The sequence below is a fragment of the Ictidomys tridecemlineatus genome, chromosome 15 (assembly GCF_052094955.1).
Source record: "Ictidomys tridecemlineatus isolate mIctTri1 chromosome 15, mIctTri1.hap1, whole genome shotgun sequence".
NCBI classification, from domain to species: Eukaryota; Metazoa; Chordata; class Mammalia; order Rodentia; family Sciuridae; genus Ictidomys; species Ictidomys tridecemlineatus.
Window position 1 is genome coordinate 28,966,920 of NC_135491.1, and position 13,588 is coordinate 28,980,507.

The 13,588-nt window shown below is 57.3% G+C and overlaps 1 protein-coding gene across 3 annotated transcripts in view; it reads right to left on the bottom strand.

The window, feature by feature from the left end:
* Positions 1-2,264: 2,264 nt before the first annotated feature.
* Positions 2,265-13,588, bottom strand: part of Znf423 (zinc finger protein 423) — a 317,088-nt gene continuing 305,764 nt past the window's right edge. For all 3 annotated transcript variants that reach the window (XM_078032268.1, XM_078032267.1, XM_021721194.3), the window contains one exon: positions 2,265-2,966. In XM_078032268.1, coding sequence (XP_077888394.1) covers positions 2,806-2,966 — 161 coding nt within the window. In that variant the 3' untranslated portion in view covers positions 2,265-2,805. The remainder of the gene's footprint in view (positions 2,967-13,588) is intronic.

Consider the following 13,588-nt stretch of genomic DNA (forward strand, 5'->3'; position numbering starts at 1 on the left):
CTCCCCAGGACAGCTTCTCCACGGAGACCAAAACTCTTACCCACCTGCTTCTGGTAGCTCTGGGCAGGTATCCGATGACAAAGGCCTGTGGCTCAGGACTCCTGGTCCATTTCCCAGTTTGGGAAAAAATCCTCCACCCTTGGAGTCACTTGAAACTGACAATCTGCACATCCAAATGCAGCAGCAATGGACCACGGTCACCCCACCCTCTCCCCAAAGCCAAATCCAAATGACTAGTGGCTGATTCCACTGCCCCTTGTAGGCTGAGAGGTTCCCTCCTGTGCGGGAGGCCTGGCTCCATCGTCCTCCAAATGACAACCATGCCACTGATGGTCTTTCTGGGAGTCAGCCCGTGGACAGGCATCATTTCATACGGGCCTCCCAGTGACCCTCTGAGGCCCCTCGGAGCTGAGCGGGGAAATGGCTCATCCTGGCTTCAAATCATTTGCCTGGAAGGGAGCAGGCCCCCCTAAAGCACTTGCACTCCTCCCCCACCCCAATACCGCCTGACATGGAAAAATGCAAGTCCTAGTAAGAGCCTTGGTGTCCCCCCTGCCAGCCCACTCCCCGCCCGAAGTCATGAGGGCTCTCAGCTCAAGTGGCGGGGGCCGAGCCAGCCAGAGAACAATGGGGCCGGGGCGAGGGGGAGTTGGTGGGGTTCCCTGGCTGCCTTGTCATTGCCATAAACCTCATTACCTCGCAGTCCCCTACGCCGCCTCTCTCCTTACCCAAGGCATCAGCCGGCTTCGCTGCTGATTCCCACACGGCGTGAAAAGCTCTTAAACCCCCTGCTGTATTTTTAATGGGGGCAGTGACTAATTTAGCCCTACGCCACCAACCGTCAAATCAAATCTTCTGTTGGTACTTACTGAGGGCTCACCTGGGCTCCGTGGGGTTCGGGAGAAATCCAGAGCTGGAGAGCACCCGGAGTTGGTGTTGTGGCAAAAGGCCCCGGGAAAGGAGGGTCCCATCTACAGTCTCAGCACTGTCTCAGAGGCAGGCTCGGTGGGCATGTGACTCAGCCTGCAGCTGGGCGCACTGGGGAGAACCCCGAGACCTACCCCGGGGGCTTCCCCAAACAGCCAAGCCTTCAGGGGGCTGCAAATTGGAGTTCACCTCCTTCAGCTTCCAGGAGGCAAGAACCCCGAATTCTAAGGGTGACACTCAGCAGGGGCCTCTCTGTGCTTCAAGGGTGAAAATGCTTTTTGAGAAAAAGAGCAAGTCCCATCTGTGTGAGAGTGTTCTATGAGGTGGCAGGAAGGGGACTCCTACAGGTCAGCAGAAGCCCCTTGATCCGGGAGCCTTCAAGATGATGGGTATAATTGCTGCAAATTCCACGCCCGTGACTTGGTATTACATTATAATTAGGTGCAATCTGTCTGCCTGTTTCATTTCCGCTCTGCAGAGGGTAATAACCAATTTCCTTGCCCCTTGTGAAAAGTTAGCGAGGAAGGGCTTCCCTGGGCTGGGCTGGCCGCTGATTGGTGAGTCGTGCCAGCATGACGGAGGTGTGGGGGACAGCCTGAAGGTGGCCCGGGAGGCTCGGGTTGCAGGGTGGGCCCGGGGCACTGTGGGGCACCCGTAGGGCAACGAGTAGGCCAGGCATCAGGGTGCAGAATGGAAGAGACACTCCCTCTCTGGGCTTGCAGGTGTAGGTGGGCTCCTGAGGGCGAGAACCTCCTGAAATTTCACATCCGGGGCACCTGATGGCATCACTTTAGTTCCGATTGGGAATCTGCTTCTCCCTCAGCTCCACTCTGGAGCCCCCAGACCTGGATTTCATGGGACTGGGAAGCTGCCCTTTGCCCCTGCTATTTCTCCCAGCCCTGGCCAAAATTAGAACCCAAGTCCTACTTGGCAAGGTGAGGGCTGACCCTTTGCCCATTTGCAGGAAGTACCTTGGAGAGCCATCCCCAGACGGGAAGCCAGAAAGCATCATGGATAAGTGACCAACCTGCTGCACGGGTTTGGAAATGCTGCCCATTGACCCGGGAGCCTCAGTTTCCCCACCACAAATGAGAAAATCAGAGTCCTTGATCTCTGTGGGTTCTCTCCCTTCTGACTTTGGTGTGACCACTGCCAGTTCATGCCGTCTATTTGTTAAGTCCCTCCATTTCTTCTTTCTCAAAAGAAGCGGGGTCTATTGTGTGCTGGTCCCCAGGGGCATGTGTGAACCCATGGGAACTCGCCTGGAAACACCCCTCACTGCAGATGACAGCCCCCTCCACAGCCCAGGCTGGGGAGGAGAGAAGCAGGCAGCCGGATGCTAATCGCATGGATTCCCTTTATTGAACTGTACTAGTTACTGCAGTCAGATTAAGTCACATTTAAAAGCAGACCATCCAGTTGCACTGAAACCGATTATATTCATTACATAGTTTTAATCACTGTCCGGTGAACTGGCAAATCCAATCAAAGCATTAGTCTTTAATTAAAAAATTAAAAGGAAATATTCAGACAATAGCCAAGCAATCACATCACGATGCACAATTACCTAGAATTGCAATTAAAAAGTAGTTAACCAAAGGGGGGGAAAGAAAAACAAGAAAGAAAAAATGAAAAAAAAAAAGAAGCAAAGGAAAAAAAATCACACTAATCCTTTTTTTAAAAACTATCAATATAATACATGAAGGAACAAAGGACAATAGCCTCAAAAAGCAGGTTTCTCTAACACTAGAAATGTAGTCTGTGGCGGAAACTCTAAAAGCACACTAGCTGTAGCAGGACAATAAAAAATACTGAGCATGGAATACTTTTAATCTCTGCCATTAATATTCATTTCCAGCTGCTTATAATAGCAGCGCCTCATGGCCAAATCATTAGAGTTTTACATCTGGGTTGCAAATGACACTTTGATTGGATGTAATGTTCAAATGGCCCTCCCCACGGCGTCTCCGGCAAGCCTTCTGCGGAGAGGTGGCCTGTCGAGCGGTCCCTCACTGTGCGTGCTGGCTCATCGTGTGGTTCTGCAAAGGCGAAGAAAAGGAGACGCGCATGAGGGCAGAGGAACGGAGAGCACGCTGGCCCCTCCCACCCGGTGCACGAGAGCTGCAGAAAAGCGACTCGATTATTACCAAACAAAATGCAACACGGAAAAAAGTGCTCCGGGGACGCAGCTGCCAAGACGGCACGTTGATTCGGGGGCTTGGGGATCGGTTCTGGTGGCTGCCAACCTGGGCTCCCTGTAATTTTTTTTTAAGGCCATTCAGGTCTACGTGGAGGGAAATGGGAATGGGCTACGTGGAGGGAAAGAAGAAATGCTGGGGAGGTGGCAGGAATTAAAACCACCTAATGACAAGGAGGAAACTATCTCTGGCTGCCTGCAGGCTGCCCCCACGTCCCCCTCTCCATCCTCCCCGTGGCTGCTCAGAGCCTAGCAGAGGGAGACAGCAGATGTGCTGCACAGCTCTCTGGCCAAGAAACACCCGAGTGGGCACAGACACGCAGAGGCAGTGGGCGGCCTTGGAGCCTGCAGCCCAGGCAAGGGGACAGGTCACCCAGCAGGAAGGGGCCTGGGAAGAGCCTCTCGCCACTGGGCTCTGGGAGCCTGCCCATGTGGCCACGTGACACTTCTTGGGCCAGAAGAGGAGGGTGTTGTGCCGTTTGGCTGAATTCGCCTGGGAACCCAGGGCCCAGGTGGGACCCTGGAGCCAAATGCTTCCCACTTGTCACAGCCAACGGCACGTCCTCCCTCCTGCCAGCCAGAGCGGGCCAGTAGTGTTGATCTGTTTTTATAGGAACCAACAGCCAGGGGGTGAGGGTGGGATTTGGCCTTTGAGAACCCAGTCTTTTTGTTTCTTTTCGGTGGTCCGGGTTGCAAATCCAGACCAAGTGCATCCAAGCCTCAGGTGGTGCTCCTCCTCATGACCCAAGCAGAGAGGAAATGAAGTCCACGAGGGATGGAGTGGCCTTGCGTGGAGTGCACAAGGGCTGCTGACCCGGGGTGAAGCTTCTTAAGGATGCTCCTGCCCCTGTGGCTGGCTGGGCACCCTGGCCAGCGGCCCTATGACTCCACACAGGCTGGGAGCAGTGGCCTGCAGCTCTGCCGCTGACCACCAGGGGGAAGAAGAGGCGCTGTATCCTTCTCCTGGGCTCCAGGTCTGGCTGCAAAGTGGACGCCCACAGCATCTCCTGGAGGCCTGGAGCCCAGATCTGAGATGGGACTGCACCTGTTTCCAGGCACAAGTCCCCCGTGGCAGCCACCCCACACTGTAGTCACTGCAATGGCTTCCATGGTGCTATCACTGACCTCTCCAGCCAGCTCCCAGTCAAGAGAGGCAGCCCCCAACACCCTATCTACACATAGAAGACATAGCCCCAGCACTCCATCCGCTGATAGTCGCCACGCAGGGTGCCAAGGACACCGGTGCAGGTTGCACGGCTGGTGTTTGGCAGGCATGGGTGCTATGTGACGTTGCGTGCGAATCACTTGCAATCCCCACAACAGCCTGACAAGTTGGGACATCAGCAGATGAGGAAATCGAGGCTCAGGGAGAATACATCATCAGCCCAAGGCCAGCCAGCTAGGACGAAGGAGGGGCTGATCCAGGCAATGAGAATCCAGGGCCCCACACCCGGATGGGCACCCCAGGCCAGCACCAGACACAAGCCCACACTGCCACATGTCCTGGCACCTCGGGGTGGGGTGTATGGACCCAGAGCACTAGGCAGGTTGTGTGAGGCCACAGATGGGATGCAGGCGGTTTCCATGGGAACCCACACCCTCCAGCCAAGGCACCTCTCCTTGTACTTGCACAGGGACAGCCTGCTAGTCCTGGGGGAGCCGGCCCATCCCGTGCACAGACCGTCCTTCTAGCTCCAAGTTTCTTCTGTCTCAATTTCACCGGCATCCAAGCCTCAGGTGGTCTTTACATACCTCTCCTGGGCAAGTCTGGCCTCTGCCGAGATCCCTTCCTTTCCCATCCCCACAGCACTCGGCCCAGTGCTGGGCACACAGTCCTGACAGGACACCTGGGTCTCCAGTGCCTCATGGCAGCATGGCAGACACAGCTGCTCAGGGACAATCTGGAGATCTCACTTCCCCACTGTGCCCAGAGAGCCAGCGGTAAGCGGCGGCTATGGGGAGTACTCTGTTCCTTCTTCCTAAGTGGGGGACCGTGGAGCAGGAAGGGAAGGGGCAGTAGGAAGACGCCAGGAGCAGCTCTTCTCCTGTCTCACGTTGACTAGGCCTGGCACAGGGACAGTCCGTATTGTTGAAGGCACCAATGAGAGGATGAGCAAACGAAGGAGCGCGTGGGTAGGACAGACAGGGGGACGGGGACAGCTAGTGCAGGGGAAGGAGCCACACAAAGAGGATGAGTGTGCCAGTGTCCCGGGGCCCAGGCAGACCCAGGGTGGTGCCAGCACCCAGGTCACCTGGAGGGATGGCGGGAGTGCAGGACACAGACTGCCCACCAGTGTGGACTCAGGCAGCAGAGCTCCAAGATGGTATTTAAACTTCACCAGATCCTCGAGGACCACACACCACCAACAGGGTGCCAGGCAGTGTCCAGGGACCTCTGGGTGAGGAGGCAGCCTCTTGCTGGGGTGCCAAGCACAAGGCCAGCGGAGCCACTCGCACCCACCCTGGCTGCTGGGAGCCGCCGGCTCAGCAGTGCTGAAGGCGGAAACTCATGGTTCCCGAAGGCGGACCTCGGGTTAGGAAACTGGGGGAATAAATGGCAGCAACAGTGGCCCTTCTCACTTAAAGAGCCACAGCAGGTGGTTCTGAGATGGAAGGGTAAAATTTCCTTCCCTGAAGTATATTTATAGTTTTTTAGAGAACAAAAGCCCAGGATGTCACAGCAGATGGAAATGTCAAAACTTGATGCCCCAAGGGAACTGGGCACCAAAATTCACTCAGTGTGCTGTTATTAAGTACCTGCTGGATGCTCTGCTCTGGGCTGGGCACAGTGAGGGGTAAGGAGAGGACTCCAGGTGGGCTCACCCCTCGAGGGGCCTGATGTGAGGGGCGAGACGCACAGGCCCCCAAACGTCTGCGGAGTGTGGTGCAGACGGCATCTCGGCCAGGCAGCTGGTCAAGACCAAGTGTGTGTGCGTGTGTGTGTGCGCGTGTGTGTGTGCGTGTGCGTGTGTGTGCGTGTGTGGCGGAGGGGACCAGGTGCTGAGCTGAGGAGGGCATCAGCTCTGCCACAGGCCAAGGGCAGAGGGGGTGCTGGGGACCCTTGTCACTCCCCCATCACTTACACACCGGGGAGTCCCAGGGGAGCCAGTTCCAATGGGCACAGTTCAGCAATCCTGAACACACTCGAAGCCCCTTCCCCCTGGGCTGGGAGGCGTGGCTGGGAGGCCTTCCTTCCTAAGAGCTCCTTCCACCCACCATGGCCCTCACAAGGGCATTCTGGCTTGTGTCTAGCTCTCTGTTTATGCCTGTGCTATATTTAGCCCCTCGGAGAAGGAAGAAAATCGGTTTTTAAAGATGCCGCCGACCCCGCAGATGAACACTTCTCTGCACCATAAAGGCCAGGGGTGGGGGCCAGGGAAGGACAAGGAAGACCTGGACGGAGGCCCGGCACCCGCACCGGCCTCACTACCTGCCAGGGAGACACAGGTGTGGGGCAGAGAAGCAGGTGAGGAAAATAAAATGGGGGAGTGGCAGGGGTGGGTGGTCACGGCTGCGGCTGCTGTTCGCCCGTGAGCTCCTGGGGTTGGAGGTTTCTGGTGGAGCCTGATTTGGGAGTCTCCGCCTGAGATGGGCAAGGTGGAGCCTGGGGTGGGCAGAGAATTCTGCACCCTCCCAGAAGTGTCGGGGTCAGGCCTAGGTGGGGTCCTGGGGAGACCCACAAAAGGAGCCCCCTGTGGAAATCAGGACTCAGGAGCTGGCTCCCTGTCGCACGCTCGGCCTCTCCAGGGAACAGCCCAGAATTCACTTACGCTCTTTCGTCCATTCACTCAACAAAGCTTTATTGACTCCCTGCCGGGTGACAGCCAGGAGCTCCTTGCTGGGAATTCAGCAGCAAGGCGTTTCTGATCCCGAATCCCATCTCGAGTCTGAGTTGGGCACAGAGGGAGGGACTGGGCCAGGTGTCCGGGGCACCAACACAAGCCGGAGTGGGCCACACGGAGGTTCAGCCGGGGTCCCACTCTGTCGGGAGGCAGCCCTGCCTCGGCCCACCCCACAACACAGCACAGAAGCAGACCCCTGCCCTCCTCCTGCAGCCCAGGACTACTGCTCCAAGTCTTGGCTCCATTTCCTGTTCTTTGCCAGGGGACCCTGATTCATCTCCCCTTGATGCCCACCCACTCCAGTGTCAGTGGGGAGACTGTGCTCTGTCATGGTGGCATGAAGCAGCGAGACATCTCTGCACATCCTGGGATGCACTTCACCAAGTGACCTCCAGGCAGGCGGGAAGCAGTAGTGGGCTGGGCTGGGCTGAGTCCTAATCCTACCTCTGCCACTTACCAGCCATGTGGCCTCGGAATAAACGCCTTGACTTCTGGGGACTGGGGATGCCTCTTCTGAGGTGCCCTGAGGACCCAGGAGACAATGTGCATATAGTCATATCCCAGGCCTGGCCATAAGGAAGTGCTGCACAGGTCTTCCTGGGGTGTCCCCGAGGGTCCTCCCGACCAGACAGGTGGCTGGGATGGAAGGGCCTCTTGCTCCCTGCTGGTACCCCTGGGAGGATACCTACAAGTTTAATGGACGGACCAGCGGAGCCCCTTCCTGCTTGTCCCCAAGGCTGCTGAGGTCTGAGGAGTGTTCCTGAGGTGGCCCAATCTTGGGTGGTCCCGTTCCTGGGCAGCAGGCACCTGGTCAAGCCCCCATTCTCAAGACGGCCTCCCTCCAGCCCCCAGGTAGCGTAGCCAAAGCCACAAGTCAGTTTCCCCTGCCTCTGGGTACCGAGTGGGATACCTGGTGAGGAGGGGGTGCCGGAGAGATCCACAGGGAACGGGGGAGATGTGGCTCAGCCACCCACCCAGAGTCTTTGTCCGTCATGTCCCAGGCCGGGCCTGGAGCACCCTGGAGGCAGAAGCCCCCCTCCCTCCCTTGGGGAACCCATGCTCCCCATGGGGAGTGCAGGGGTAGCGAGACTCAAAGGCCCTAAAGACCCTGAAAATCAGGAAAGAAAGACTCATCCCTGGAGAACAAGGCCTGGCTCTGGCCCTTGAGTCCCTACAGCAGACTAAGCCACTCACCCCCAGGACTTCCCTGTCCCCCAGCCACCTGCAGAGCCCAGAGGCCTTCACCTGGACCCCACAACACCTCGCTCCCCCTCCTCATGGGAAGCAGCTCTGGTGACCCCCTTCCTCCCCACTCCTACCAGTAGGCTCCCTGGCAGGCTGCAGCCACCATGGCTTTACAGTGGCCTTTCTCCAAGGGCAGGGACCAAGTCCACAAACTCAGCAAGTCCTCTTTGCCATGGAGAGAGTCTGTTTCCAGGAGAAAGGCAGGTCCACCAGGCTACAGTCAGCCATGCTGGACTCGGGCAGGAGGGAGAAGGGCTCTGTTACGGAGCTTGGCCTTGTGCAGTGGGCAGCAGAGAGAGAGAGAGAGAGAGAGAGAGAGAGAGAGAGAGAGAGAGAGAGAGAGAGAGAGAGAGAGAGAGAGAGAGAGAGAGATAGATATGGTGGGAGGTGGGCAGCTCCTGGCCTTTTCCAAGCTTGTGGCTGCAGCAGGGGTGAGATTTCACAGAAAGGACCACAGAGAGAGGACTTCTGATGGGAAGATGCTTAAGGAAGAAGCTGCTCTCCAAGGACGGCTTGCGTTAAGGTTTGCACTGTGTGTGTGAATGTGTGCGCGTGTGCATTTGTGAACACACACAGAGACAATGCATTTCCCGGGCAGGACATCCCACCTGAACAAACCGCCTGAGACGTGAATAACACCGACGGTGACCAAGGTTTTTCACCCTGTCGTGCCAGGCCCACTTCACACCTCACTACTATTCACTCTTCAAGCCCCACGGCAGCACCCTGAGCTAAGCGCCATTACTGCCCCTATTGTACAGATGAGAAAGTCAAGGCGCGGAAAGGCTCGGGGTCCTGCGGCTGGAAGGCGGCGCCGATCGGCACCTCCACCGCCTGTCTGCAGAGCCCCCTCCACCGTGGCACGGCTCTGCCTGTGAAATGTGAAAAGTGCAGCATATGTTGGGGGAGCGATGAATAATTCAGCTTGGCAGAAGCGCAGGGCATGTGCTGCGGAGACGAGCCTGGATAGGAAGGCGGGGGCCTTATTGATGAGGCTCCATGATGCCAGACGAGGCAGCTTGCCCTTAAATCTGGGCCATGGGGAGCCATCGAAGGTATTTGAGCTGTGGAGTTACATGAGATGCAAGACACAGGGAGAAGAAGCTCATGCCTTCAGCCAAAAAGGTGTCTCAGCGGGGTCCGCCTCTCCCCGGGCTCTGGGCCTCTGCTCCCTGGCTAAGCCTTCTCCCGGTGCACACCGCTCTCTTTCCCTTTGGGGAGGGTGCACACGAGGCAGCTCTGCTTCCCCTCTCTGCTGTGTATCACCTGGGCAGCCCCTCTCTGCTTGTGAGCACTTATTTTTAGAAGCATTTGACAATCGTCCAAGGGTCTAAGACGAACAGATGGCCTGTCTTAAAGGCTCGTATGTTCGCTAGTTTGCACTTCTGACAAACGGTAAGCGCACTCGAGAGCGCACCATAAACAGCCCTGAATGAATACTCAGAACACAATTTAGCTAATGCACGTCATTAAAATTAGGCGTGAGCAATGGCCAAGGCTCCCTCCAAATGCCTGCCCAGTGACGCGGCGGCCCTCCCCCAGGGCCCAAGCTATGACGTGCATGCACCCCACTTCCCCTAGCAGCCCCCACCTGGCAAACAGGTATTGTGCCATTGACGCCAAGGGTAGGGTGAGCTTTGCCCATGCAGAGGAGACACCCACCCTGGGCGTCAGAGTAAGTCCCCTGACCTGCTGGCCTGGGACAAAGCCCTGAAGCAGCTCACAAGGCAGAGGAAGAGCAGCAGCTCCTCCACGTGCAGCGATGTGCATGAGGGTTTCCTGTCTCTGCCTCCAGACAGGGAGACAGCCTGTCGTCTGCCACTCCAGAGCAGCAGGAAGTGAGCGTCACGAGGCTCAGGCAGGGAAGTGCCGGGTCTCTGTGCGAGCCTGGGTGCACCCCATCTCCGCGCTGGGAGGGAGAGTCCAACTTCCAGGGAGCAGGAGGGTCGGTCCAAGAACAGGAACAGATTCAGGGACCCAAGAGTGGCCTGGGGGACAAAGAAGGCTACATCCAACAGCCTCTGACCCAGACTTCTTCTGCTAGAGGTTCAAGGCCGACCAACCCTGGCTGGGCTTCTTTGTTCTGCTCTACGGAGCCCACAGGGCGGAGAGCAGCTCCCCTCTCTGAGCTCCCCTCTCACCTGCACCCAGGACATGGAAGACAGAACCATGAGCTGGAAACCTCGTCCCTCACAGGAAAACACAGGAGAAAATGTGGGGTAAAAAAAAAAATCCAATAAAATCCCACGGGGACACGTTCTGTCCTGCTTACATTTTGAAAATAAAACTCACCAGAGAATAGATTATTAGGAGGGAACCGAAGCCTTCTATTATGGAAGCAGCCTGTAAACAGGCTCCCATGTCGAGCCACCCAGCAAAACAAGGGAACTCACAATACTTGCCCAGGGGACCGCACACTCAGGGGAACCACACTTCAGCCCACAAATGGGCCCAGGCGGTCTGTTTGTGAGCAGAGAATCGAGGGCAAGAGGCGAGACCTTGGCCGCCACGCAAGGGAAGGGAGAGTTTTATGGCTGTTGTCACAAGCAAAAGGAGAAGAAATATTTCCAGGGCCACTTGTAGATTTGTCGCCCTGAGGCGACAGGGTGCCCATACCCGACCCCGGGTCCTGAGTTCATTTGGCCACTGCAGCTCTTGCTGTTTTTCCAGAGAGGGATCCCTGGTGGCGAGGCCCCTTGGGAACAAATTGGAGACTCAGCCCTGGGAACAGACGGTCCCAGCGATGGTGTCCCAGGTTCAGTTCTGTGGACATCTGCACTGGGCCTGTCAACCTCGTCGGCCACTGTGAAGCCTGCACTGACCACAGCAGCCAGGTGCCACGGTTCATCTCAGATCTGAAATCACCCGCAGTCCCCTTCCCTCCAGGAGTGTGAGCCAGACCCTTGGAAGGTGTGATTCCAGCCGGACAGGGTCAAGCCGGAATTGAGCAGGCCTAAAACCCACTGCAGACCTCCAGGAAGGCCCTGGGTGGAAGTGGGGAGACAGCGGCACTGGTGGATGGTCTCCCGAGACCTCATGAAGGCCCCTCTTTCCACTTCAGGGCTAATCTGCCTCTTTGATCGACAACCGGGAAGACGGAGGCACAGACTCTCAGGAAGTTCTTGTGTCAGGAAAGAGGGCTGATGAACTCCTGGAGGTCCACGTGCCACGGGCAGGGTTCCTGCAACCCCGTGGAGCTGCGTGTTCAGACCAGGCCTCAGGCTGGGGGCTGTGGAGATGCTGGGTCCACACGGCCAACAAGAGCAGCCCAGCCCAGGTGCAGAGCAGCAAGGCTCCACCGGGACCATCGGCTCAAGAACGCAAACTTCACGGAGAGGGGAGGAGCGCGTCAGCCCCGGGGATGGCTGCCCCATGGTCAAGTAGGCCCGGGGTCACCAGGGCTTCTGCTTTTGCCGAGAACCTGGAAATCCAGATTTCTCTTCCAAGACCAAACTTCCTCAGTGTCTAAAGCCCTGTGCGCGTCAATCAAATCAGGCCTGCAGGCCGACTGTGGCTTGAGGCCTGGTGTTTGTGAGGGCCCAGGATGCCCCAACACCCTCGCCACACTAGCAGGGCTGGGCCCCCATGGCAGGAGGCGGGGGACAGCAGTGCTCTCAGGTGGCAGAGGGCCAAAGGATCATTTAGGGTTCTCATCAGAAGAAGGCTCAGTTAAATTCCAAAGAAGAGGATGGAGGGTAGAGGGAGATTCTGGTGACGCCGGAATTGCCTGCCTGTCCTGGCACGGCTGTCTCGGGAGTTGTCCTGCCCGCTGACCTAAGTGTGTCTGGGGTGTGCCAGGGCGAGCACAGCTGGTGACACCAAGGCACATACAGGGAGACTGGAACCGCCCACCATGCCCAGAGCCACACGGGACCCCCATGTGACCATCTCAGGGGTTGTCTCTTCTCTATCTGGAGAGACCTGCGCTCCTTGACGGTCTTAATTATCCCCCTCAAACTCTCCTGGCTTCCAAAGGGCCCCAGAGTCCTCTGGACCCATAGCGTCCCCAGGGGCAGAAGGAGGGAGTGGTATGGAGGGACAGCCTCTTGGGACACTTAGGAAAGCAGGGAGCCAAGCAGGACTGCTCCCAGGTTCCCCCCCCCACAACCCCACAGGTCTGTGCCATGTGGGGACTCTACCCTCAGCTCACACTCACACCCACACACACACTCACAGATCCCCCCATGTCCCAAACACACACAGGTGGCCCCCCATACACACACTCAGGAACACCCCTCTCTTTTTGTGTGTGTGGATACCACAGTAAACCCCCAGGCCCACACCTGCTCACCAATAGTCCACAATCACACGTGCACATGCGCACACACACACACACACTCAGACTCCTTACATGACAGTGCTGGGAAGGATCAGGGGATGACCATGTGACTTTGGCGTTGGTCTCCCCACACTACGCGATTAACCTTCCCCGCTGCTGGGACCCCTCCGACACGCCCACCCGCCTGGGCCACAGGACCCCTCTGAAGTCCATATTCCTGGAAGAGGGAAGCCAAGCAGCCAAGTGCCCATGAGAAGCCCAGATGTGTAGTCTCCTCAAAGGAGGGTCCCTGCTGGAGCCCTCCTGGTCCCCGCTACACCCAGAATCAGTCCTGACCGGGATCAGGAGGGTCCTGCGAGGTTGGGTGCTTGCTGCCCTCAGCCTGAGTGACCCTATTCCAGTTCCCCCAATTTACCAGCCCCTCCCTCCACTGCCCTCCCAACAGCTGTCCTGCTGCCCAGTGCTCCACACAGCCCCGTTCCAGAGCCTCTCCTCGGAGGCCCAGCCCTGGCCTGGCCCTCCCGCCCTCCCAGCATGGCACAGCTCTGCACCTGCAGAGGGTTCCTTCCAGCACCTTCCTCAGCTTGCCATGACCTGGTCATCTACCCATCATGGCCACAGACACCGCAAGGCAGGGGTGTCACCCCTCGGCTCTCAGGTACCTCAGTGTTGGCTAAGACACACTTGGTAGAAACTCCAGGAGTCTTCTAGAAGCCTGCAAGCTAGGCAGCCAGGCAAAGCCTCCAGCCACTGGCCAGGGACAGGAGAGGAAGAAAGAAGTTCTTTCCCCCAGTGCCCGCTGTTTCCCCTCCACCAGGGCACGTTAGACTGCTTTATTTTTTTCCAATAGGAGAGACCTTTGAGGACATTACGCTAAGCGAAATAAGCCAGCCAGAGGGACAGATAATGCATGACTTCTTTTATATGAAGCAACTAGAGGAACTGAACTCACAGAGAAAGTCGAATGTTGGCTGCCAGAGCCGGGAGAAGGGGACTGGGAAGGGAGCGTTTAATGGGGACAGAGTTTCAGTTTGGGAGGACAAAGAGGCTCTGGAGATGGGCGGTGGGGATGGTCCCACAATAGGGATGCCCTCGATG